The following is a 26,789-nucleotide window of genomic DNA, read 5'->3' on the forward strand; positions in this document are numbered from 1 at the left end:
TTTTACTTCTCCCATGTGTTCAGAGTGACCTACTTTCTATTAATTGTCTAATTGTCTTCAGCTGTGTCTTGTTAATTTAGTCAGTTACTGTGTGTATTTAAGTTCCAGTTTTCTTCTGTTTAATCGTCACTTCTCGTCCTTAAAGCGGTTTCCTCTAAACGTACCAGCACTTTACGTCTAATAAACACTTTCATGTTCGATTCATGTCTACCAGAAATCTCAAAGATCATTTAGGTTCTTCTTATCAAAGGTGTCTGTGGTCCTGGTTACACCTCGTGTTAAGATGTGTTTTGGTCAATCACAGTTTTTTTTAAAGTTGAATGCTTTCGACCACATGAGCGTCTACTCTATGAGCGCGATCCAGTCTACTTCTGGGAATAGTTGAAAGTGGACAAACTTAACCCATTCACAGCTGTATTTAGCTTTTTTCCACTTCAGACCAATGAAAAGGCACCTTAATAACAGGTTACTGCAATCCAGAAATGCATTTTGATTCTTTGTGTGATATTTTTAAATTCAACTTTTGACTGCAATGCGGTGGACAATGGATAATTTTTTTAAGATGTTAATTAAAATGTTATTTTCTTCTGCCACTAAAGCCACAAGAGCATTTTTACAATCAGTAGTGATAGACATAAAATGTCAATGAAGTTAGAAAAGGAAACAGGATTCAGAGATCTGTTGAAGTCTGTTAATAAAGTAGACTGTGAGCTCATTCAAACTGTTCAGAAGTCTATAGCAGAGCTGGGTGATTTTCCATCAGTCCGTAGTAGAATATGAATCTGAATATGAAATATGAATCTGTGACCACGAGATCCTGAACGACTCCTAATAAATAAATAACTGAAGAGTAAGAGAATAAAATTTGGATATCCTAGTTAGAAAGTGAAATAAATGATTGATAAATGTCTCAGTATAAATGGTCACTCTCTTAAATCCACAGGTGTCTAAGAAAAGCAAGAACTTGGAAAAACCTTTACACTTGGAAATCTAACGTTTTTCTTCAACAAGCACCTCACAACTTTTCTTCAGTCAATGTCAAATCTAGTGAGTGTTATATAATTATATTACATTGCATTAATAAGTATATTTCCTCCTTAGAACATCATATAAATAAATCTGTGAAGTGTTTGATTCAGTGAGTTTGTGTTGTTTGTGATCCTCTCATCATCAGCTGCAGTATCTCTCAGCTGTATCAGTGCAGTCACTGTGACTCTGACTCACAGCTTTTTGTACGACTCTTTATCACTGTGTGAACACCCAGCTACCACTGATATAGTGTGCACTCTGACAGTAATAATCTCCTGTATCTTCAGTCTGGACTCCACTGATGGTCAGAGAGAAATCACTTCCATAGTTTGATCCACTTCCACTGAATCTAGATGGAGTTCCAGTGTACAGGTATGATATACCATATACAAGGAGTTTAGGAGCTTCTCCAGGTTTCTGTTGATACCAAGACACACAGTAACTACAGTCAGAAGTAAGACTCTGACTGGTTTTACAGCTGATCGTAACAGTTTCTCCTTGTTTGATGGATTTTATTTCTGGATTCTGAGTCACTGTCACTTGTCCCCAGATCTCTGAAAAAGACATTCAGTGGTTATTGGACTGTTTCATAAGATGTGTGTAATGATATTTAGTGCAGTATTTAGTCAAATATTTACCCTGAATACAGAGAGTCAGAGTCCAGATGAGGATGAGGATGTTGTTCATTGTAGTAGTTGAGTCTTGTGTGATGATGAAGATTGTGTTGTGTTCTGCTCTCAGTCATGAAGTGTTAAACTCACAGCACTATAAACACTCTCAGAGCACTGAAGCATGTCTGATGATGGAAAGAAGTGGGCGGGGTTTAGCTATCTCTGCTAATTAAGTAACTGAGATATAGCTTATGTTCATTGCAATATATGTATAAAAAAAGAAAAAAAACTGAATGCCAAAATTTTTTGAGTTGATTTTTTGGAGAATTTTTGGATTTTTCCAACATTTTCATCAACAGCAGCAACATCACCAAAATATTTATGGTTTTCAATGCTTGAATAAACAGACAATATTGATTCAAAGATTCAACGTTACTTACACTGAAACAATGACATGTTGATACGGGAATTCATTTTATGTGGCCCTTTTATCAGTACTATAATTTTTCAAGTATTTATTTTATTTTTTACACTGTGAATGGGACAATCCCTACCCTAACCCTATCCAACACATTTTGATTAATTCCTCTTGTTTTAATGACTTTAATGACATTTAAAAAGGGAGGGAAAAAATTGTCAAAAGTCAGGTTTGAACCCGAGTCACTCGCATAAAAGCATTACAGCACACACATCTCCTCGACACTACTGTACTTGTCCTTCAGCTCTGAATCCAGATCCTTCATAAACAGTCATGTATAGTATAGGTTACAAAGCCACAACACTTCATAGCAGAGATGACGTATCATATCCAGGTGATTCATGCACCTTTTTGAGCTGCTCAGCAAGTGCCTTGATGCTGTCCGTCTCTTTCTCTGTGCTGTTGGCGCTGGTGGAGGTGTTGAGTGCCTTTTCTTTCAGCAAAGCTACATCGCTTTCCAACTTCAGCAGCCTTCGGGTGGCTTTACTCAGTTTTAGCTCCGAGTCCGACTCCACCTTTTGAACAAAAGAGATATGGTACATTTTAGTCAAGTGCTTCTTAACCAGAATCCCACTCAAAATTGTTCATTCCAAAAATAGTTTTGCTTCACGTCAGATTTTTCTACTAAATGTTTTTGCTTTTGACAATTATTTGTACGACAAAGAAGTCTTGTACTACGCCTTAATCAAAAATACTATAAAGACATGATTTATATTTTCCTCTGAAACTTTTTGTTCCAGTCAATTTTCACATTTTAATGCTTTAGAAAACAATATTTCATGCCTATTTTTGTTTAGAAATACCTGAAGGCAAATACATATCTATGAATATCTATACTTCCGACAGCTGCAGACTCTCTCTCTTTCTCTCTTTCTGTCCTTCTTTTATTCCTTTCTTTACTCTTTCTTTCTTCAGGGAAGCTGACTGAATTAAACTGACCGTACTTAAAGAGCGAGAGATATATTGCCATATCATTTTCTCCATAAACTTTTGCACAGTGACTTCCTCACAACACTGACACATGCATCAAAACCAGAATTGTGATGAAGTCCAAAACAATTGCCTGATATTAACACAAAAATATCAGAATTCAGAGGAATTTAGTCATTTCTTGAGTTCTGGAATGGGATTCTTGCTGTAAAGGGTTTTAACAAGTGGGTTTAATGAGAGTTTAACAAGTCAAAGGTAAGGTTACCCTTCTGACTTTCTTTGTGAGGCCAGCATCGTCACATTTATTGACTGAAGTGTTTCAAAAGAAACTTCAAAACTTCAGGAGTTACACAGTTTACTGCTAAATGAGCAAATAATGTCAGATCATTTCAAACCTTTTTTCTATTTGTATTTCATACATACTCAGAAATAAAGGTACAAAAGCTGTCACTGGACGGGTACCTTTTTAAAAAATACACTTTTGTACCCATTAGGCTCAAAAAATGGACCCTTTAGGTACAAATATGTCCCTTTTAAAAATCTACCGCCCCAGTGACAGCTTTTGTACCTTTATTTCTAAGAGTGTATTTGCACTAAAAGGTATAATATACAGTATTATCATAATTCACTGTGTTCATGTTTTATCCTAATCCTTAGAAATAGCAGAATGTATCACTTAAAGTGTAACATAACAAATAAATACACACATTAACCCTCTGTCCACTAAAAGACACACTGCAATCATCTGCAAATGTACAGGCTTTATTCAAATATATTTACACTAAATGTATAATTGAAATTACATTTCTTTATATGATTCAATTAATTTATAAAACCACAAGCTGGTTTTAGACAGCACAGACTCCTTTTTCAAACCAACTAAAAATCTATTACATCTAAACATTAATAAATATGAATTATATGTACAATTTAGTGTCTAGTGCCTCGGTCTGTTCCTCTTATTTACACAATGTCCCATTTCTCCCTTTTCTCTACTCTCTATCTGATCTCTGGTTTCTGCTGGTGCTGTGTGTTCAGCTCCTCCAGGATCCACACAGAGCCCCTCACGGACTGAAGATGACCAGGAAGCAGTTCTCTGCACTTCCTGTGTCACTTCTGCTCTCCCTATACAAACAGTCGAAAGCATTGATCTAGACTGATCCCAACGACACAATCCAGCCGTGACTGCTGTGATTCAGAAAGTGTGTGTCACTGGTCTTACACCTGTTCAGTTTAACCAGGGGTGGCTCTCAATGTCCTCTAAACTGGGCCGGTCTGATGCCGATGCACGGAGACACCAGCGAATCAGCTGACGGCACTCTGTTACACACAACACAGCCTTCAGCAACACAAAAGCACACGCTTCACCTGGATCTGGACGTGATGTCCGTCTCTTGCCTGTAGACAGCTCTAGGGAAGGTCAGCCTGCTTTTGGAGGTGACCCTGCGTGCTCCTCTGAAGGGGAAACAGCCGCACAGGATGCTGTAGAGCGTCACCCCGACCGACCAAACCGTAGCCGGTCCTGCGTGATAACGGTGCTGCCTAAACCACTCAGGAGGGGCGTATTCAAGAGTGCCTGAGAGACACAACAAGACCACAAACGTCCGATCAAAATCTTCCCTTTGGTGTTCACAAACACATGACTGCAGTGAGATCAAAGCAACCTGCAAATTGTTGGTAGGCCGAGTCTTGCAGCAGATCTCCACAGCCGAAGTCCAGCAGCTTGATGTCGTGGGACTCAGTGGAGATCAGAAGGTTCTCAGGTTTGACGTCCCGGTGCAGGACTCCGCGGCTCTCGCAGTGTTTCAGCGCTGTGATCAGCTGCAGCAGGACCTTTTTGGCCAAAGTCTCCTCCAGACATCCGTTCTCCTCGCAGAAACTCTGGAGATCTTTGCAAGGAACGGGACGCTCCAGGATCATGGTGTAGCGTCTGCGATGGTCGAACCACTCCAGCAGCTGCAGGACGTATGGGCAGGCAGGAGCCGAATTGACCAGGGTCATCAACGCCACCTCCAGCGGCAGCAGACCCTGACCTTCCTGCAGAGTCCAAAGATCCGTTACATCCAGAGCTGAATGCAGATTGACAACAGATTCACCTTCAACTCACCACGTTCAGCGTCTCAGGCGCCCTGCTTTTGCAAACGTACTTGATGGCAACCTGTGAACAGATAAACCACAGGAAATCACGCATTCACTGATATGGCCATTTCTAAAAGATGTTTGAATTAAGCAGGGAAGGAAATGTCTTACTGGCAGTCTGTCGGACCTGCGTATCCCAGCATGCACCGAGCCGAATCCACCTCGGCCCAGCAATGGGCCCTTGACATACGCTTCTGAAACGCACAAGAAATGTATAAACAGAACATTTTCTATTAATAACCGAATCATGACATCTTTGATAATCCTGACCTCGCGGGAGCGCTTTGGCTGGTCTTGTGTTGGAGGTGGACGGCCCTTCATCCTCCCGGCCGCCGCTCTGCCGCTTCCTCTTCCTGTGAGGCTGATCTGTGGACACAGAAACAGCCAGGTCAGAAGGCAGAGGTGCGATGTATCCTGGTAGCTCTTGGCTCAGGGGCTGCTCTGGGTCACGATCACCAGAGCCTCGTCTCCCATCCTCCTGAGCAGCCGTCTGAGAGATACCAGCGCTCCTGGATCTGGAGCGGCCCGAGGCTGAAATATTACACACTTACAATACTTCATACTGTTTTATTAACAGTCAATAATCAAAACATATCAAAACATTAATCAAAACACACAGTTTATCTGTCACGTGGAACAAGATACACATCACTTAACTTAAATATAACGGGTTGCACAAGCTGTCAAACAATGCACATACCAATAATAAATATCCTAAAATAATCAATTAAAAAACATACCTCGTCTTTCGTCCGAGTGAGCCATTGACGACCTCCTCCAAACTCCTCAAAATAAGAAAATAGGGAGAAAGAAAGAAAATTAATAGAATAAAATGAAATACAATAACAATGCAAGACACGAGTGCAGAAATAAGTTTAGTTATAGAACAAATAACAGTTTAAAACTCTTCTCCAAGAAAATCCGCTGATCTCCGTCTGAAATAAAAGTCTTCTTCTCGGGAATCCTCCGATGAGCTTCAGAAAGCAACAAGATCTGATCAGAAAATACTCAAATGTCTCCTCGTCTCACAACCAACAGATAGCGATGGGTTCGAGTGTTTATATATTCAGTCAGAACTCATAACACGCGTCGCTATAGCAACTAAGACGCGAATCACGACGGCGCTTACGTCAGTTCCGCATCGCGCGTGCATGCCAGCACTAGTTGAATATTTATGCAATTATTCATTTCTATTTTAAATTTAATTATGATTTTAATTATGGTTTTTAATCTAAACACTTTAATTATTTAACAACTTAGCTCTGTTTCTAAAATAGTTTTAAGTCAGTTTTGTTTATACATGAATGCGTTTTTAAACGAACGAGTCAATGATTCAGTTAGACACTCATTAAGAACAGACTCCTGAATGAATCAGTCTTTTGAACGAATCATTTGAACGTATGATTCGGTGATAAAACAGTTACTTGCCACCAACTACTGGCAGTTTTAGTTTCATTTGTAAACTACAATTTCAGATTTAAAATCATTTAATATTTTTGTTTAAAATCAGTTCACATTTCTGTATTAAATGTTTTTTTTGTGAAATCATCTTAAAATAGACTACTGTAAAAATGCTGTTCTCACTTAGATTTGTTGTCATGTTTTCAGCCAAAATATCAAACAATTCTTAAATTAAGAAGGATTTTCTCGACATTAAGTTTACTGACAGAGTTTTTTGTTAGAACAAAATAACTATAAAATTTTGACTAATTTAATCTTTCCTTAAAACAAGACAATAATTTTGATTTGTCTAGAAAATCTAGATATTTTGTCCAGAAACAAGACAAAAAATGTAAGTAAGACAACCATAATGAAAGAAATTGCTTGAAAACAGCATATTGACATTTGTATATCATATTAAAATCAGCTAACTAAATGTATTACATATAAACTCACTCTATTTGTTGTGCTGACTTTTATTAAAAATATATCAGAACAATTTCTGACATTCCTAAAGCATCTGAAACCCTGAAACCTAAAAATGACTGGTGATTAAAAAAAAAAAAATCACATTGATTTTGCCTTTTGATGTCTATTCATGCCATTTTTTCTACAGAGGACATAAAATAAAATATGAATAAAATATATTTTTTCAAAAATGTTATTTTTTCTTATGACTTAAATAATGTAATGACATGAAAATATACTTAATTCAAAAAACATTTTTTTTCTATGAGTCAGGAGGAAAAAGATAATTAAGTTATAAAAGACTAATAATAATAATTTCTTCCACGGATTATTTTGGTCTCGCGGGTCGAGTCATGCTCAATACGTACCTGTTTGAAGAAGAGCGGACCACATCAGATTTTGAGATGTGGCAGCACAAATAGGTTTGTTGTTGATTATTTTATAAGCCTACTTTTTTTATATTGTGCATAAATTTAAGGCAGGTCGTATTTTTGCTGAAGTGTGTTTAGTTTGAGTCGTGGCAGGACAGACAGGTATATGCTGTTGACCTCATTCTCAGTGTACTCTGTTGTCTTTGTACTGTGTATAAAAAAACACATTGAAATTTATTCAGGTTAACTGCGATTAATCATTATTGTTCTCACTCATCGTTAATTTCCTTTTTATTTCTCATTAATGCATATGCTCTACAAACATTGAATAATGTGAATTTACATGGAAGTGAACAGATTATTTGTAGCTTTTTCTTTGCACTACGTAGAAAGGAATTGATAGAGACTGAGCCTGCTGTGAGGGACACAGCTGAAAGGAGAGTCTTCACAGAGAGTCAAGTGACTTTTATTTTGTGTGCGTCTGTAATTTCGTTATTTAACATTTTCATAAACCACCCACATAAACTACTTTAGAGGTCTGCTTAAGAGTGACTGCTTAATGTCAGTTAGAATTTTTTTCTTCGTTCAGATTTTGGCAGAGTTCAGTCAAATATCAGGCAAAAACCTGCAAACCGAATTCTTTCAGGAACCGGACAGATTCACAGAACCGTTTCATTGATATTTCACAGATTGATGTGAGCTCCTCATACACACCCAATTCTTTTTTTTTCAGCTGTTGGTTTTTTGTTGTTTTTGTATGGTTTGTGCAAGCAGCACTATTAAATGCTTTTCACAATGTTGTTTAATTGCAGAAATCTGACATCAATGGCCGACGAACAGCTGTCCTCTATCTCCTCTACCTTCCACTTCTCCTTGGAGAGAAGCCCACCGAGTTTTACAAGACATGTTTTGTAAATTGTTTTGTCGGTCATATCCTAATAAAAAAAAAATGGCTTGAATGAATGAATGCCTTGATTTAAAAACTAATGCATTTTTTTTTTAAATACTATTAAAATGTGACTGATTTTGTCTTTTTGCTACACACAATTATAGGACTGTAATGACGAAAGAGAGATGTCTGGTGTTTCGGTTGGCATACTCACGGTGATCCCTGAGGACTCACTCAATGCATCTAAACGCCACATGCGGTCATTTTGGAAGGGATGAATGCGTTGGATGACGTGGGAAATCTTCCTCAAACCATGTGCCTGCTTTTCGGCCTTATTTATGCTCTGAATTTAGAGTATCCTCCCATACTGAAGAACACTTTTGACTTCATTCAGAGAGTGATTTTGTCACTTGGACACAAGGCTCTCAAACCAAAAATACAATTAACTAATTAAGGACTGACCTTTACTTCATTACCAAATTGGTAAATTAGAATAGAGATGAGTCTTTAAAAGAACTTGCACTCTTAAGAGAGCTAGTAAACTTGTTTAGGACAGTTTGTTTTCCAACACTGTTTCCTGTTGGAGTACTTGCCGTGTGCACAATGTAAAGTCGGGTTTTAGAGTAAAACTTGGTGTTAAACGGAAATTAAGGAAGTTTTAAGAGAACTTTGTTAAAATGGTCTATGTTTGTGTACTGTTTACTGAAAATTGGCAGTGTGCTTTTTTTTTTATTCAAGGTGAAGATTTTTATTAAAGAGAACTAACTAAATAAAAGATTTTGAAGAATTGTTTATTTTTTGAAAAAGTGAGGAAAAATGATCACATTGGATTATTTCAGATTCCACTATGTACAATTTTCAGTGTTTTGATTTTGAAGGCATGGCTTAATATTCTTATTGAACAAATAAATGCCATTGTGATGTTCCAATATCTGTTGTCTGTCTTTGTCTAAGTACAACTTACTTGAGAAATTTAAGGCAATCAGTTTCCAAACATTGCTCTAGTAATGTGACCAAGCAGGCCTGTAAAGGGAACTCTCTTTATTTGAGTTACATGTACTAAGATTGAATGTATATCGGATTTTAACCAAACTTGTCATATTGAGTTGTAAGTACTTAACTTTATTAGTAACCTGTACAAATAAACAAGTAAAATACACAAATCTGTAGCAAGTTTAATGAACTCACAAATGATGAACTACTTGAGGCAATCAGTTTCGATAGGTTTTTCAAGTAAATTCAACTTATTACTATTTACAGTGTTCATCAACTATTTTGTCGCGGCAGCATTCGATACTATCGATCACCACATTCTCTTGGATAGACTAGAAAACTAAGTTGGCATTAGAGGAAGCGCCTTAGCATGGTTTAAATCATATCTATCTGACCGCTATGAGGAGATATCATATCGCTCACAAGTGAAATATGGAGTTCCTCAAGGCTCAGTGCTAGGACCGTTACTTTTCAACCTGTACATGTTACCTCTGGGAGATATTATCAGGAGACATGGTGTTAGCTTTCACTGCTATGCTGATGATACTCAGCTCTATATTTCAGCGCAGCCTGGTGATACACACCAAACTGAGAATCTAACAGAATGCATAGTCAATATAAAAACTGGATGATGAGTAACTTCTTAATGCTAAATTCTGAAAAAACGGAGGTGCTAATAATTGGACCTAAAACCCCACATATAATAATCCAGAACACAGTCTAAGACTTGATGGCTGCTCTGTTAATTCTTCATCATCAGTTAGGAACCTAGGTGTGCTGTTTGACAGCAATCTTTCCTTTGAAAACCATGTTTCTAGCATCTGTAAAACTGCGTTTTTCCATCTTAAAAATATATCTAAATTACGACCTATGCTTTCAACCTCTAATGCAGAAATATTAATTCATGCGTTTTATGACCTCGGGTTTGATTATGTAATGCTTTATTGAGTGGTTGTTCTGCACGCTTGATAAACAAACTTCAGCTAGTCCAAAAACGCTGCAGCTAGAGTCCTTACTAGAACTAGGAAGTATGATCATATTAGCCCGGTTCTGTCAACACTGCACTGGCTCCCTATCAAACATCGGATAGATTTTAAAATCTTATTATTACCTATAAAGCCCTGAATGGTTTAGCTCCTCAATACTTGAGCGAGCTCTTATCACATTATAGTCCTGCCCGTCCGCTGCGTTCTCAAAACTCTGGCCATTTGATAATACCTAAAATATCAAAATCGACTGCGGCCGGCAGATCCTTTCCTATCTAGCACCTAAACTCTGGAACAATCTCCCTAACGCTGTTCGGGAAGCAGACACACTCTGCCAGTTTAAATCTAGATTAAAAATCTAGATCTTTTTAACTTAGCCTACACATAACACACCAACACACTTATATTATTTAAATCAGTTAAAGGATTTTTAGGCTGCATTAATTAGATTCACTGGATCCGGGAACATTACTCCTAAAACACGATGTACTTGTGACATCGTAAAAAGAATGGCATGTATGCTAATATTAGTCTTGTTTCTTTCTTAATCTGTTTCACAGTTTTTATCCAGACTAGATGGTGGATCAGCACCCAGAGATTATGTTCATCAGAGACCAGAAAACCTAGATGCGCCCGTGGACAGATCACCAGACCCTGATGCGCACACACACACACACACACACACACACACACACACACACACACACACACACACACACACACACACACACACTCACTCTCACTCTCTCTCGAAGTCATTTACACTATCTGACACAGCTGTGTTTAAAATTGAACTGGCTCCAATTGGTTTCTCCCATGTTTTTTTCTTCATTCTGTATGGATGGGGTTTTGGTCCCTTGCCGCTGTCGCCTCTGGCTTGCTTTGTTGGGGACACTTAACTTCTAGCAACTATTGTCGAATTGATTACAGAGACCGTCTCTGCATTTAATAACAAATTGTTCACTCTCGTTATTTTACTTCTCCCATGTGTTCAGAGTGACCTACTTTCTATTAATTGTCTAATTGTCTTCAGCTGTGTCTTGTTAATTTAGTCAGTTACTGTGTGTATTTAAGTTCCAGTTTTCTTCTGTTTAATCGTCACTTCTCGTCCTTAAAGCGGTTTCCTCTAAACGTACCAGCACTTTACGTCTAATAAACACTTTCATGTTCGATTCATGTCTACCAGAAATCTCAAAGATCATTTAGGTTCTTCTTATCAAAGGTGTCTGTGGTCCTGGTTACACCTCGTGTTAAGATGTGTTTTGGTCAATCACAGTTTTTTTTAAAGTTGAATGCTTTCGACCACATGAGCGTCTACTCTATGAGCGCGATCCAGTCTACTTCTGGGAATAGTTGAAAGTGGACAAACTTAACCCATTCACAGCTGTATTTAGCTTTTTTCTACTTCAGACCAATGAAAAGGCACCTTAATAACAGGTTACTGCAATCCAGAAATGCATTTTGATTCTTTGTGTGATATTTTTAAATTCAACTTTTGACTGCAATGCGGTGGACAATGGATAATTTTTTTAAGATGTTAATTAAAATGTTATTTTCTTCTGCCACTAAAGCCACAAGAGCATTTTTTACAATCAGTAGTGATAGACATAAAATGTCAATGAAGTTAGAAAAGGAAACAGGATTCAGAGATCTGTTGAAGTCTGTTAATAAAGTGGATTGTGAGCTCATTCAAACTGTTCAGAAGTCTATAGCAGAGCTGGGTGATTTTTCCATCAGTCTGTAGTAGAATATGAATCTGAATATGAAATATGAATCTGTGACCACGAGATCCTGAACGACTCCTAATAAATAAATAACTGAAGAGTAAGAGAATAAAATTTGGATATCCTAGTTAGAAAGTGAAATAAATGATTGATAAATGTCTCAGTATAAATGGTCACTCTCTTAAATCCACAGGTGTCTAAGAAAAGCAAGAACTTGGAAAAACCTTTACACTTGGAAATCTAACGTTTTTTCTTCAACAAGCACCTCACAACTTTTCTTCAGTCAATGTCAAATCTAGTGAGTGTTATATAATTATATTACATTGCATTAATAAGTATATTTCCTCCTTAGAACATCATATAAATAAATCTGTGAAGTGTTTGATTCAGTGAGTTTGTGTTGTTTGTGATCCTCTCATCATCAGCTGCAGTATCTCTCAGCTGTATCAGTGCAGTCACTGTGACTCTGACTCACAGCTTTTTGTACGACTCTTTATCACTGTGTGAACACCCAGCTACCACTGATATAGTGTGCACTCTGACAGTAATAATCTCCTGTATCTTCAGTCTGGACTCCACTGATGGTCAGAGAGAAATCACTTCCATAGTTTGATCCACTTCCACTGAATCTAGATGGAGTTCCAGTGTACAGGTATGATATACCATATACAAGGAGTTTAGGAGCTTCTCCAGGTTTCTGTTGATACCAAGACACACAGTGATAACAGTTAGAAGTAAGACTCTGACTGGTTTTACAGCTGATCGTAACAGTTTCTCCTTGTTTGATGGATTTTATTTCTGGATTCTGAGTCACTGTCACTTGTCCCCAGATCTCTGAAAAAGACATTCAGTGGTTATTGCACTGTTTCATAAGATGTGTGTAATGATATTTAGTGCAGTATTTAGTCAAATATTTACCCTGAATACAGAGAGTCAGAGTCCAGATGAGGATGAGGATGTTGTTCATTGTAGTAGTTGAGTCTTGTGTGATGATGAAGATTGTGTTGTGTTCTGCTCTCAGTCATGAAGTGTTAAACTCACAGCACTATAAACACTCTCAGAGCACTGAAGCATGTCTGATGATGGAAAGAAGTGGGCGGGGTTTAGCTTGAGCTGCTATTTAATCTCATACGCTGTTAAATAACTAATGAATTTACATTTTTATAAAAAAAGTTATTCAGTAACTTTTTGTTAAGGGTGTAAATTATTTTTGTTGTTATTTCAGTTATTCTTATTAATGTGGTTTCTACTAAAACAATGCAGCATCATATAGAAGTGACTGTATAAACAGCCTCTTCACTGTCATCGGCCTCTGATAATAATTATTGAAGTAAAGATATAATATTTTAGCTGGTCATGTGATCTCAACATTTGACTCATCATTACTGGTTCAGCTTCTCCAGTCACTGTGTGTCATAAATCACTTTAATATTCTCCAACAAAGATAATGACGTGTATATCAGTGTTACGAGACGCTGTAATGTTTAACATCTCTGTTTCATTTACAAACATACGGTATGGAGAACGTCTGAAAGAGAGTTTGTTTCAACTGATTCATTTTGCTTTTAAAAGGTCATATATAAAGATTATCATGCCTCTGATCACAGGTACAGATGAACAATGTGTATATTGAAAATATGCATCACATTTCGGAAAAATTTCTCTGCAGCTGCAGGATTTTCTGTGAATCAGAACAGAAACATATTACGAGAAACTACACAACATACTTTTTTAAAGAAATATATAATTACTATTTCTGACTTAAGATGACCTAAGACGACCTTTGACCTCTTTTGTTATGGATGCATAATAAAAGAGGTCAAAGGTCATCTCAGAGGTCAGGGATAGTAAATAAATATATTTATTTATAAGTATTATATAAACACATCACGAGAGAATGAATGAAAAATATAGGACCGAATCTATTGTAAATTAATAAAAATAATAAACTCTTAATCCAATTATGAAAGTTTTACATAATGTTCAAGGAATAAATAACATTTTGAGAGGAATTTGTGTGAAAGAGTTTATTTTACTTTTCTTTCTTTTCTTTACAGTTTTTGTTTTAAAGCATTTACTAAAACTAAATTGAGTGTTTTTCTCTCAGTGTGTTGAAGTGTTTGTGTCTCTGCTGGAGTTTGTGTTCACTCTGAGTGAAGAGAGGTTTTTGTAACGAGTCTTTCATTAGATCGTATCACTGTGGAGGACTTTCGATTGGAGGAACTAAGCTGGTGCTCGGTAAGTCTTTTAATTCTCCAAACATACAATTTATGAATAAATATTTATTACTGGTTTATTTTTCTTAATTAGTTTTAACTCTGTGTTCTCACGTATCAAGCTTCTTTTGTAGACTACTAAAATAAAGCAGATTTGATGTCAGAATATATATATAGTAGCTACTTTCTGTAGTTCAGTCAGTGATTCTGAATCTCGTTTGCTATCGTTGTTTTTATAATTCAGTCTTTTTTAAAAACAGAACCATTTCTCAAAATATATAAATTCTGTTGATTCTGTATTTTCTAATTATAAAAACATATTATTTTTAGTTCTGAAAATCTTTGTTCAAATTTTAGTTATAAAGGGCAAAAGTTGAAAAATATCTAAAGAGATTTACTGCTGGGATGTAAAACCTAATGAAATTTAAGCAGTCGGTGTCTTCTGTCAATTTAATTTCATTCATGAGATTGAATTAGAAAAGTGAAAATACAAAGTGAGTCTATGCTTGTATATTGTGTGTATATCAGCTCATTTCTAATAATGTTTTCTAATATATTCAGCAACATAATATTAACTTCATCTGAACTGTGTCACAACATTTCATCTTCATTAGTCACATTTTTGGCTGTATTAAAAAATAAAACAAAGAGGACTATTTAGTAGCTGGTTCTTATAATTCAGTGCTTTTAAATACAAGAACGATTTGTAAAAACCAAAAAGAAAGAAGAAAAAAAAAACTACAATTTATAAATTCAGTTGATTCAGTTGTTTTCTAATTCTGAACAAAAGTGATATAATTTTGATCTAAATCTCTGTTTAAATTTAATTTATAAAGAATTTAAAATATTCAACAAGAAAAAAACACTAATCAGTCCGGTGTCTTGTGTTTGGTTTAATTTATGACAATCTAATTCGTTAAAATGTGTATATTGATTCTGCGCACCAACTTGTATATTGTGTGTATATCAGCTCATTCTAATGTTTTCTATTACTAATCAGCAACGCATAGCAACTAATCTAGACTGTAGTCCACAAAATTTTAGCTTAAAATAGTTATATTTTATTAAGTGTAAAATAAATTTTAAAAACATAGAAAGCAGGAATATTTATCCTAAAACACTAAACTACTGGAACTCGAAAGCGGTCAGTGCCCTGCTTTAGTTTAGTTTTCTTTTCTGAAGTTTGATATAAGTATAGGCAGTATTGATCGGTATGGTTGTGTTTATCACATGAACTGTGATGAGATGGTGATCGTGACTGCGCTCCTCACGTCTGCTGCTGAAAGTCCTGTAGAAATGCTGCTGGGCACTTGCAGAAGAGTGTGTTTATGAATGTGTTGTGTTTGTCTCCTGCAGCTGGTCCCACAGAGAAGCCCTCAGTGTCTCTGCTGCGCCCTCTTCTCTGCAGATCTCTGAGACTCAGCCGCACTGCTCTGCCTGCTCAAGCTCTTGCCTCTCCACAGGGGCGCAGGTGAGCTGGACGCTGGACGACTCAGGAGTCTGAGGGTCGCTGACCAGCGCAGAGAGGCGAGCAGGACGGCCTCTACAGCCGCAGTAGCGTCTGACCCTCCAACCAAAAGCACGCTGGGAAAAGGGAGAGGGAAATAAATCTGCAGAGTAACTACCATGTTAAGACTTCTCGTGGCGTCTCGTTCCACAAAGTCGCTGTTGAGTAAAGCTCATGATGCTGATGTTTCTCTCTGAGAAGATGAGCCGTATCTGAGTGTCCTGTGTCAGGCAGGATTCCACGTGAGTCTGGTGCTGGCTGTAGTCATTTACTGTAACTCAAGACTGAAGAGAGCTCTGATGTCAAAGCACTGGCTGATCTTTCATCTGCTGTGTTCTGCAACATTCAATAAAGCTTCTCAACAAGCTCCGTTTTGTGTCCGTTTGTCTCGTTTGTCACGTTTGTGTCCGACTGATAACTAACAGATGTTTTTCACAGCTCCATCAGTAGCAGTAAATGGAGAGTCAAATAAAGCTCTTGGGGTTGAACATGGTCTGGAGACCAGGATATATATTCTGAGACCGTCACAATCACTCCCACCCTGACCATGAAAAATGAAGATTTATTTTCAGACCGTTTGATTAGTCCATAATCAGACGGAAACAGATACTGGGTTCACTTCTCCTAATCAAACCAGAACAGATGTTACTCTCAGTATATTTAAATAGCGCTATTCTAATTTTTATTTTGACAAATAAATATATTTGGAAATAACATATGAAATATATTCTAGTGCAGGAGTATAATATCTTGACCAAAAACATAACAAATAAAAAAGATCAGTAAATTATCTTTTTAACCATTTCCTAGAACATTTAAATTTTATACTTGTATGACTTAAAAATAACACCATAAACAGAACATCATTGAATATATAAGCAAATACAATTTTCTGAAACAATGCAAGTGAACAGTATATTTTACAAACTTAGCCTCAGTGTTTCGACAAGCAAAAGAAAAGAAAGAGGTTTAAATGTGATTTTCATCTTATCTTCAGTCTGACTTATATTTTCTTCAGCTGTGTTTCAGACTCTGTAGAAGTTATAGACTCTTTATCTGCACATGACTGTGAAAAGACAAGAAGAGTCCATCAATGCTTTACCACAGGTTTGCATCTGTGCTTTTAATTTTACTCGTCTGTATCTAGACCCGTGGATTACAGACATAAGACATCAAATTAATAGTGATAGGCTAATAACACACACAGAAATAAATCTAATAAAGAAATAAAAACATATTAAATAAATTAATAAATATTAACATTTTAGAACATCTTAGGAATGCACCTTCTTAAAATAGTACTTATACCTTTGGTGTACTTATGTGAGTGAATTAATGTGCGTCATAAAATATATTAAAAAGCAAATTGGAAGCTCATTATCTACTCATTACATAAATACTATCAGCAACCATGTGCAAACTGCTTAATAACATTGCTATAAGCTCATTAAAGGATGGTTTTGCTATTTTCATACACACACAAAGAAAAAACTTACAATATACCTTCAGTCTAATAGTAAAATAAGTATGTTTATAAATATAGTGAAACCACTTAGAGTTATTTGTATCTTAATATTTACAAAAAGAATGAAGAAATGATGTAGATGAATTGATTGGCGCTCTGTTAGCTAAACACTGACTTAATTTCATCAGGAATATAATATTTGTGTTGTAATGTTATTGTGTTATGAGTGTGTGTTCTCAAAATCAGTTATTGTGCTGATTGTGTTGTAGAGCAGCTGCAGTATCCTCTCAGCTGTATCAGTGCAGTCTCTGTGACTCTGACTCACAGCTTTTTATGCGACTCTTTATCACTGTGTGAACACACAGCTACTAGGACAGTGTTACACTCAGGCCAGTAATAATCTCCTGTATCTTCCAGTCTGGACTCCTCTGATGGTCAGAGAGAAATCAGTCCTGATCCACTTCCACTGAATCTAGATGGAGTTCTGACTGAAGGCTGTTTATGTAATAAATGAGGTTTAGGAGCTTCTCCAGGTTTCTGCTATTACAAATAACTGAGTTACCACAGCTAGTAAGTGTTTGACTAGTTTTACAACTGATGTAACAGTTTCTCCTTGTTTGATGGATTTTTATTTCTGGATTCTAGTCACTGTCATTTGTCCCCAGCTTTCTGAAATAAGACATTTTAGCTGTTTAGTGAACATTTTGATAAATATTATATAACTTTTCATTAAATATTTACCCGAATACAGAGAGTCCAGAGTCCAGATGAGGATGAGGATGTTGTTCATTGTAGTAGTTGAGTCTTGTGTGATGATGAAAGATTGTGTTGTGTTCTGCTCTCAGTCATGAAGTGTTAAACTCACAGCACTATAAACACCTCTCATGTAAGTATCTTTATGTAAATCATCTTCAGACACAGAACAGCTTCAATCGATCTCAGATACTGAAGTGTGGGAATTCATTATCATCACGTTATTCTCATATATTCTATAGACTTATTTTGTATGTAAATATTCTCTTTCTCATGGGCTGGGAGTGTCTCTCAGTTTTTAGAGGAACTTCCATTTTATCTCAGTACAATTATCAGACATTCGATCAAAGGCCTGATTTCATTTTGAGAGAACTTTCTACAAAATATGCCATTAAATGTTTGATCCTGCTGTGTATTTTGTTTCACAATGGAGAGATTGTTGGCGTGTATTAGTTTCAGTCTCTGAAGAAAACACCAGTGTAATATTTAAAGACACCAGTAGTGCGGGTCAGAGGCAGTTTGGATCCGTAAACAAGGTTTAATTGTAGTCAAGCAGACACGGTCAAAACAGGAAACAGGCCAGAAGAGTCAGAAGACAAAAAGCGATAACCCAGGCAAGCAGGTCAGTAGGCAGGCGAGAACAATCACAGAAACGGATACAATCAAGGTGAAATAACAGATAAACTAGAAAGAATAAGCGCTCGAATTGCTGTGTAGACAAACAAGACTTCGCATTGAATGTCCGTGGGGAAGTTCATTATAAGGCGTGTGAATAAACACCTGCGGGTTTAACTGGCGAGACATGGAAAGTGGTAATCACGGTAGTGTAGGTAAGGTCAGGCGATGAAACTGTTGATAATTTTGAAGGGACCCGTACCTTGGACTTAGTTTTTTACAGGGTAGCGGACGGAATCAGTCGATAGCCAAGCCCATTCACCAGGTGAGTATTCTGGATATCTCGTCGGCCGATCCGCTTGTCCTTGAACATTCTTGAGGATGGACGCGAGCAGAGTTCAGACTTCCCTCCACTCCTCTGCTTCATGAGTGTGCTACTTGTTAGAGCTGAGGTTCCCCAGACCAAGTAATGGAGGTTGAAGCTGGCTACATTGAAAGGGTAGCCAGTGGTGTTTTCTTAAAGTTCTGTGCGTACTCAGCCCAGACTAAATAGCGGCTCAATCGTGCTGATTGTCATGCAGTAACTAGCGAAATTGCGATTAGTTCTTGATTTAAGCGTTCAGCTTGACCCGTTTAGTTGGGTGATAACCTGATGTCAGACTCAACGTTGATATTGAGTTGTGTACAGAAGGCATTCCGAATAAAGAAGTGAACTGCTGGGCCACGATCAGAAATTATATCCTCGATGGTCGTAAAAAACGAAACACTTGTTGCAGAGCACCTGACCATTTCCCAGGCCGTGGGTAATTCAAACGAAGAAGTATAAACCTGCATGACTTGGGAACCAGTCCAACTAATTAACCGACACTGTGGTAAATGGTGGAACCCGATGGAAATCGAGTTCAAATCTGCGATGTGTGACCATGGTCTTTCGGTATGGGTAGAGGTTGGGAGTCCTGCTGGGCGCTGATGAGGATTTCGTAATGTTGCCGTTTGGCATTGTTGAGCGAAGTGGATAGTGTCAGTGCGGAGGGTTGACCACCAAGCGGTTGCTTACTAATTGAAGAGTTGCTGGGATGCCTGGATGACCCGCAGTTGCTGAAGGTGTCTTTGATAGTGGAGAACCTCTTGGGCCCGTGGGCTTGGGGTGCAGGTTCGGTCAGGTGGGCATGCTGGTGGAACTGGTTCAGCCAGTTGGGCCTCCGTGATCTCGGTCATGATGTCCACTGGACTGGAGCAACAATACAGCTGAGGTAGGATTGGATCTCGAAGGAATTTGGTGTTCTCAAACTGCCTTGATAGGGCCTCCGCTTTAGTGTTCTTGAGCCCGGGGTATGTGACTGAAATCAATGGTAGGAGAAGGACAGAGACCACCTGGCTTGTCGAGTTTAGGCATGTGATTGGATGTATTCGATTTCAGTGATCGGTAAGGATGGTGAATGATAATTTAGCTCTCACAATGCCGCCATACTCAAGAGGGTGGAGATTTATAGCAGGCTCTCTGTCCCCATCGTAGTTGCCGTTCGAGTTAAACGCAGGAGAGTAGGCACATGGAAAAGTTTTGCTGGCTACTGTGGCATTGGAGAAACAGAATGCGCCCGATACCCATTAGATGCATCTACCTCTACTATAAACTCGGTTGGGAGTCTGGTGATGAAGTATCGAATGGCGTAAGCCTTTCTTTGAGCAGATCAAATGCCTGGATGCTGTCAGGTGACCACGATGATGAATTATTTTAACTTGCTGGTGAGTGGAGGCGACTCACGATGCTAAATTGCGGATGAATCAGACCAAAATTAGAAGCCCAGAAATGAATTCCAATTCTTTGGCTGTGGTAGGTAGCGGCCACTCCCACGACTGCCTTGACCTTGTATAGTCCATCCGTTACCCGTCTGAACGCTGATGATATACCCCACAGGTAAGCCACTTGATCTTGTGGAATTCGCACTTCTGAAGTTTGTTGTGTTTGATTTCTTTATCGATGTTGGAGGACAGTTCTGTATGAGTGACATGAGAATCGAAGCTATCAAATTACCGCGAGGATGTCATCCATGTAAACAATGAGGTGGTTTAACGCTGTCTCTAAATACCTCATTCCGCAGCCTGGAAAACAGACGAGATGTTGCGGCCCAAGCGGCATGACAAGATATTCATAGTGCGCAGATGTTGTGGAGAAAGCAGTCTTCCATTACGTCTCCTTCTCTGCCAATCACGGATCAAGTTGTGAAGCATTTCTGGTCTAACTTGGTGAAAAAGCAGCGCGCGAGGTTGTTCCTAGGGAGGCTGATGCAGTGGCCGGATAACGGTATTTAACAGTGACCTCGTTCAGACTGCCATTAATCGAAGCTACTGGCGGCTTTCCATCCCTTCTTGCCAAGCAAAGAAAAACCCGGCAGATGCTGGTGGCGTAGAGGCGGATGAATCCATGGCCAATTCCTCCTCGATGTGGGATCATTGCCTCTGATTCCGGTTGTGAGAGGGGAAGACGCGACCGCGTTGAGGAAACGACCTGGCATGAATCGATATGGCCTGTGTCGTCACGAGGCGGTGAGGTGGCAATTGTGTTGCCCCTTTTTCACTAAATGCAGGAATAAGTCTGATATTCAGCGGGGAAGTTCAGAGGTAAAGCGACTTCTTCTACAGCGGAAGTCGGTTTGAGGAAGATTTGTACAGGCGTTAAGACGAGTGTTTGCAGCAGTTAGTTGACCATGCGTGTTGTTGGTGATCAGTCCAGGATATAGTGGGGTTGTGAGTCAATGGGGTAGTCGAGGATGAGGTGATGTTTGGGAGGTGGTTCTCTGAGGCGTAGCCTGGATTAGAGATGGAGAAGACAAACGTAGTGTTAGGGGTTAATTGACTGAAGAAATAGTTCCTGGTCGAGTTGGCCTTCCATCTACCGCCGCCACTGCCATGGGGTTCTGGGAATGAAGATTTTGTTAGATTCTACAAAGGCTATCATTAATTACCGGCATCTGGAATCAAGAAGAAGGCTTCATGCAGTATCCATGTCGAATTCGTTTTCAACTGAACATTGTTTCAAAGGAATCTGAATGAGTTTGAGGTCTCTGAAACAGTTATAACTGGCGACTTGGGGCGTGTGGGACAACTATTCGAAAGTGCCGGCGACCACAGTAGAGACAACCGTTACTTCTCTTCTCTCTCGCTCCTCAGAGTCTAGGTGAGTTGAGCTGATCTGCATAGGCTCAGGTGCTGGTGGATGGATAGGATATTGAAATAGGGAGTCGCATACTTGCTGCGGCGTGCTCTAGAATATTATCCAATTTTATAGTGATTTCCATGAATTCTTCTAGCGATTGCCCTCATCATAACAAGCCAGTTCAGCTTGGGCTGGTGTTCAAACCCCTTGATCTGATAGCAGTGGCAATTCTCCCCAACCTGATTGGTAACAGCGTCTGAGGTGGCGTATGTCGGCAGCAGTGTGGTATCTTGTGATATGGCTGAGCAGCTGGTCTCGGGTTCTTTCCCCTCGGCTACATGCTCGAAAACCTCCCTGAATCATGCATGAAATCATGATAAGAGGGCAAGACATCACGGCGCACCTCTAAGTGGCTGGCCCATTCGAGCGCTCGGTGAGCGCAGAACAGATCAGAGCAACCTTATTGTCTTCTGTGGGGTATAAACTAGGTTGTTGGTTAACTGAACAGGGAACATTGTAAAAAACTTACATTTGGGGCGTACGTGCTGAATTTGTAGATATCATAAACTGAGGCGCGGATTAAGGTTAGGTTGGCCCGACATCATGGTTGGTTGCGCGGGCTGGGCAGGTGGGGCCCGGTGTGTTGGGTTGGATTAGCGGCGCAAGGATTTAACGCCTGGATGTCGGCCTCACTGGCGCCTTCCGTCAGGTGGTGAGCTTATGCAGCTGTTGCTGATGTGTGAAGTGGCAGCAGAGGCTGAAGAGACTTTCCGCTGAGATCCGTTTGTGTAAGTCTTCGCCAATGATGGGTCAGGCGGTTGGATCCATGGTAACCAAGGTTTGTCGTAGTCAAGCAGGCATGGTCGAAAACAGAAGACAAGCAGGGCAGAAGGAAGTCAGAAGACAAAGCGATAACAGGCAATAGGTCGGTAGGCGGGCAGGGAAAACAATCCACAAGCGGATACCGTCCAAAGATTGACAGCAGATAAACTGACAAGAATCAGCGGCACCGGGTGCTGTAGCTGAACCAAGCAAGGCTTATGTTGAATGTCAAATTAGGGCGTTCATTATAAAGGGCGTGTGATAAGAAACACCTACGCAGCACTAATCAACCCAAGGCACAGTTGTGGGAAACTGAGTCAAAGTGATCAATACTCGGTAGAGAGCTCCCTCCGGTGGTGGTTGGAGAGAATTACAGAGGTGCTGTGCGTGACACTTACTAACTAGTATGGCCTTTTAGTGACGATCACGAAGTTTTTCAAAATGATTTTGTAAAGTTATTGAAGAAATTTTAACATACTATTCAATCATTACCCACTTTATTTGCTATGCGGACTGGCTAGGATCCTTCACAATAAATCATTGTACATCCTGTCTTTGTTTAATGTATCTTTCTTTGTGTTTATTCTGTGTGCTTCTCTTCTTTCTCCTTGTTTCCTGTTACCACACAGCTCTTGTTTAGTCCTCGTTTGTCTGAGTCTTGTCTTCTGTTCTCATTGTTCTCTGCTTTTATAATGTTTCTTGTCTTCTCTCTTGTGTTGTTAGTTTGATAACTCCACCTGTTGGCGTGTGCGTCAGTGTTTGCTACTGTGCTCTGCTAATCTCATGATCTTTGATTATTCCTGTCTGGAGTTGTTTTGTTTTCTTGGTTTTGTCAGTCACCTGTCCTGTCCTGTCTGTTCTGTCCTGTCCTGTCTGTCCAGCTGACTGTGGACTGGCTTCACCCTCAATACTATCAGGCTTCAGTCATTATCTTCTCCAGTGTATTCCTCAGTCAGCAAGTCATCTGAGGCTGGACACAGTCTCCTCTCAGCCTGACCACAGTCTGGACTGTGTTCACTTCTCTCATCTAGTCTACCTGTTTCTTAAGTAATTGTTGACACTCACCACGTGTTTTTGAGTCCTCTCTTCAGATCCTATTTCGTCATCAGCTTGAGTTCAGTTTATGAGCAGCATAATTCTTCATTAACACAGAAATATGGAGAAAACAGACATATTAACTATTTAGTTTGTCACAGGAAGCTTATTGTGTCATGTAGCTAAACTCAATCACACACCGTTTAAACCAGTCTTAAGTTGCTCAGGGAATATCATGTAACAGGCAAAAACACATTGCATTGGTCAAAAATGTAATGTTTCTTTTATTCCTAAAATCATTGATAAGATCATATTTCATGAATACATTTAGTAAACTTACACTTTGATTAATAATATGCATAAGAACTTTATTTAGATAACTTTAAGGTAGTCTTTTTTGTCCAGTGAATCTGTTTTTTACTTTAGAGTCTGAGAAGGGTCCGTAGGTGTTTTTAATTCAGGGTATGCCTGTACATGCTTCACAGAAGAGATGATTGAGTTTGCAGTCTCTGAGGTCTACAGACATTCTTGTACTTCATGACTAGGATTCTGCTCCTGACATACACTGTGCAGTGGGACCTTTCAGAAGCCAAGTCAAGTCAAGGTGCAGAAACATCTCAAAGATGATCAGTGGAAACAAAATGAACCACTACATAGTAATGTCTTTCTACTTTAAGGACATTGACAGAATGTAGTGAATTAGAAAATGTAGTTTTGTCTTTCAGAATTTGTAAGTTAATGTTATAAGTTTCCAGAAAATAAACAAAAGTACAAAATTAAAAATCATGTAAATGTACTTTGTTGCTGTCTAACTCTGCTTCTAATATGTCTCTGCACATTGTTGTATTACAAATTTAAAGGTTAAACACAGATTTCAGTATAACAGTACAGTGCATCCAGAAGTATTCATAGCGCTTCCACTTTTCCACATTTTTTATGTACAACCTTATTCCAAAATGGATTAATTAATTTATTTCCTCACAATTCTACACACAATACCTATGTGACAAGGTGAAAAAAGATTTTTGAAATTGTTATAAATTTATTAAAAATAAAAAACCTGAAAAAGCTAACGCCTTATGCCCAGCTACTTCACAGCCTTTGCTTGTGAATAAGACATCTTTGCTGTCCATTTTCAGGACCCTATTTTAAGCATAAATTTGCAACAATTCAAATCTTTTCTATGATCATATAAGTATTGATATTAAAAGAGTGAATAAAAACTCAAAATGACATGTACACAACTATTCACAGCAAAGGCTGTGAAGCTCTAAATTGAGCTCAGGTACATTCTATTTCACTGATCATTCTTGAGATGTTTCCAGCAGCAATTAGATTCTGGTAAATTCAGTTGATTGGACTGTAGATTTACCAAACATCACCAGTCATAGGTCCCAGGGTTGGTGCATGTCAAAGCACAAATAAACATGATGACAAAGGAATTGTCTGTGGCCTCGAGACAGGATTGTCTCGAGCCTGGAAGCTGGGGAAGGTTACAGAAAAATTTCTGCTGCTCTGAAAGTTCCAATGAGCACAGTGGCCTCCATCATCCGTAAGTGGAAGATATTTGGAACCACCAGGATTTTCTTCCTAGAGGCCGGCCATCTAAGCTGAGTGATCGGGGAGAAGGGCCTTAGTCAGGGGGTGATCATGCTGATGGTCACTCTGTCTGAGCTCAGCATTCTTCTGTGGAGAGAGGGAGAACCTTGCAGAAGGATAACCATGTTGCAGCAATCACCAATCAGGCCTGTATGGTAGAGTGGCCAGACAGAAGCCACTCATGATAAGGGCACCGCAGCCCGCCTGGAATTTGCCAAAGCAATCTGAAGATCTCAGACCGCAAGCAAATTCTCTGGTCTGTTGGGATTAAATTGAACTCTTTGGAGTGAATGCCAATTTCGTTTGAGAAATCAGGCACTGTATCACCAGGCTAATACCATCTCTACGATGAGCATGGTGGTGGCAGCATCATGCTGTGGGGATGTTTCAGCAGCAGGAACTGGAAGACAATTGGGTGCAGAGGGATAGATGAATGCAGCAATGTACAGAGACACCCTGAATGAAAACCTGCTTTAGAGTGCTCTTGACCACTGTTAGATGACGGTTCATCTTCCAGCAGGACAATGACCCAAGTACACATAAAATATCAACAGGGTGGCTACAGCAACTCGGTGAATGTCCTTGAGTGCTTAAACCAGAGCCCAGACCTAATCCTATTAGACATCTCTGGAGAGATCTGAAATGGCTGTACACCGTGCGCTTCCCATCAACCTGATAGGCAGGAGGTACTGCAAGAGGAATGGGCAAAAATTCCCAAAGACAGGTGTGCCAAGCAGCGGCATCATATTCAAATAGACTTGAGGCTTTGTTTGCTGCCAAAGATTGCATCAACAAAGTAGTGAGCAAAGGCTGTGAATACTTATGTAAATGTGATTTTTCAGTTTTTTATTTTTAATAAATTTGCAAAAATTTCAAAATCTTTTTCACATTGTCATTATAGGGTATTTGTGTGTAGAATTTTGAAATAAATGAATTTAATCCATTTGGAATAAGGCTGTAACATTAAAAAAATGTGGAAAAGAGTGAGCGTATAGATACACTCGAGATCACACTGTATCTTAAATGTGTATTGTGATTTATATTCTAAGAGCAGAAGCCTGTTATCTTTTGTCTTTTCAGTTCTTGTTGAACATCTTGTAGGTGTCCCAAATCAAGTGTGAATACTTTAATCCTGGGTACAACTGTGCCTTTTGTTTCCTATGCATTTGAATGTACCTGGATATAACAAATAGATCAGGATCATCAAGTTCATATTTCTGGGCTAAGTTTCTGATCTGCTTGTTGCATACTTTTGTTTTACTAGTCTCCCACCTCTGTCTCCTCCCCCTTGAAACATATAAACTTCAAGCAGCTGTTTCAGTTAGATTTTCTTGAAGATTTCTTGAAGATTTTCTTGGGATTGTAGCGATTTTCTTAAAGATTTCTTGAAGACTTGTTGCGAATGACTACAGCAACAGAAATAAAAACAAACTCCTGCTTTACAGAAATCTCCTGGTCTCTTCTTAAAAAGAAGCTAAAAAAAGTTTCTTTATTATTAAGATCTTTTTTGCTGATGTTTCACAACTGTATCATATAAATGAATCCCACTCACAAGTCTTTGA

The 26,789-nt window shown here is 38.7% G+C and overlaps 1 pseudogene and 1 gene segment (V, D, J or C); one reads left to right on the top strand and one right to left on the bottom strand.

Annotated features, from left to right (window-relative positions):
• The window catches only part of LOC122330413, a 194,512-nt pseudogene that overhangs the window by 139,499 nt on the left and 28,224 nt on the right, over positions 1-26,789 (top strand).
• Positions 12,534-13,083, bottom strand: LOC122330416. The segment is given in 2 exon segments: positions 12,534-12,892; positions 12,977-13,083. Coding segments are annotated over 2 exon segments (445 nt in total).

Source organism: Puntigrus tetrazona, chromosome 25 (assembly GCF_018831695.1).
Source record: "Puntigrus tetrazona isolate hp1 chromosome 25, ASM1883169v1, whole genome shotgun sequence".
Classification (NCBI taxonomy): domain Eukaryota; kingdom Metazoa; phylum Chordata; class Actinopteri; order Cypriniformes; family Cyprinidae; genus Puntigrus; species Puntigrus tetrazona.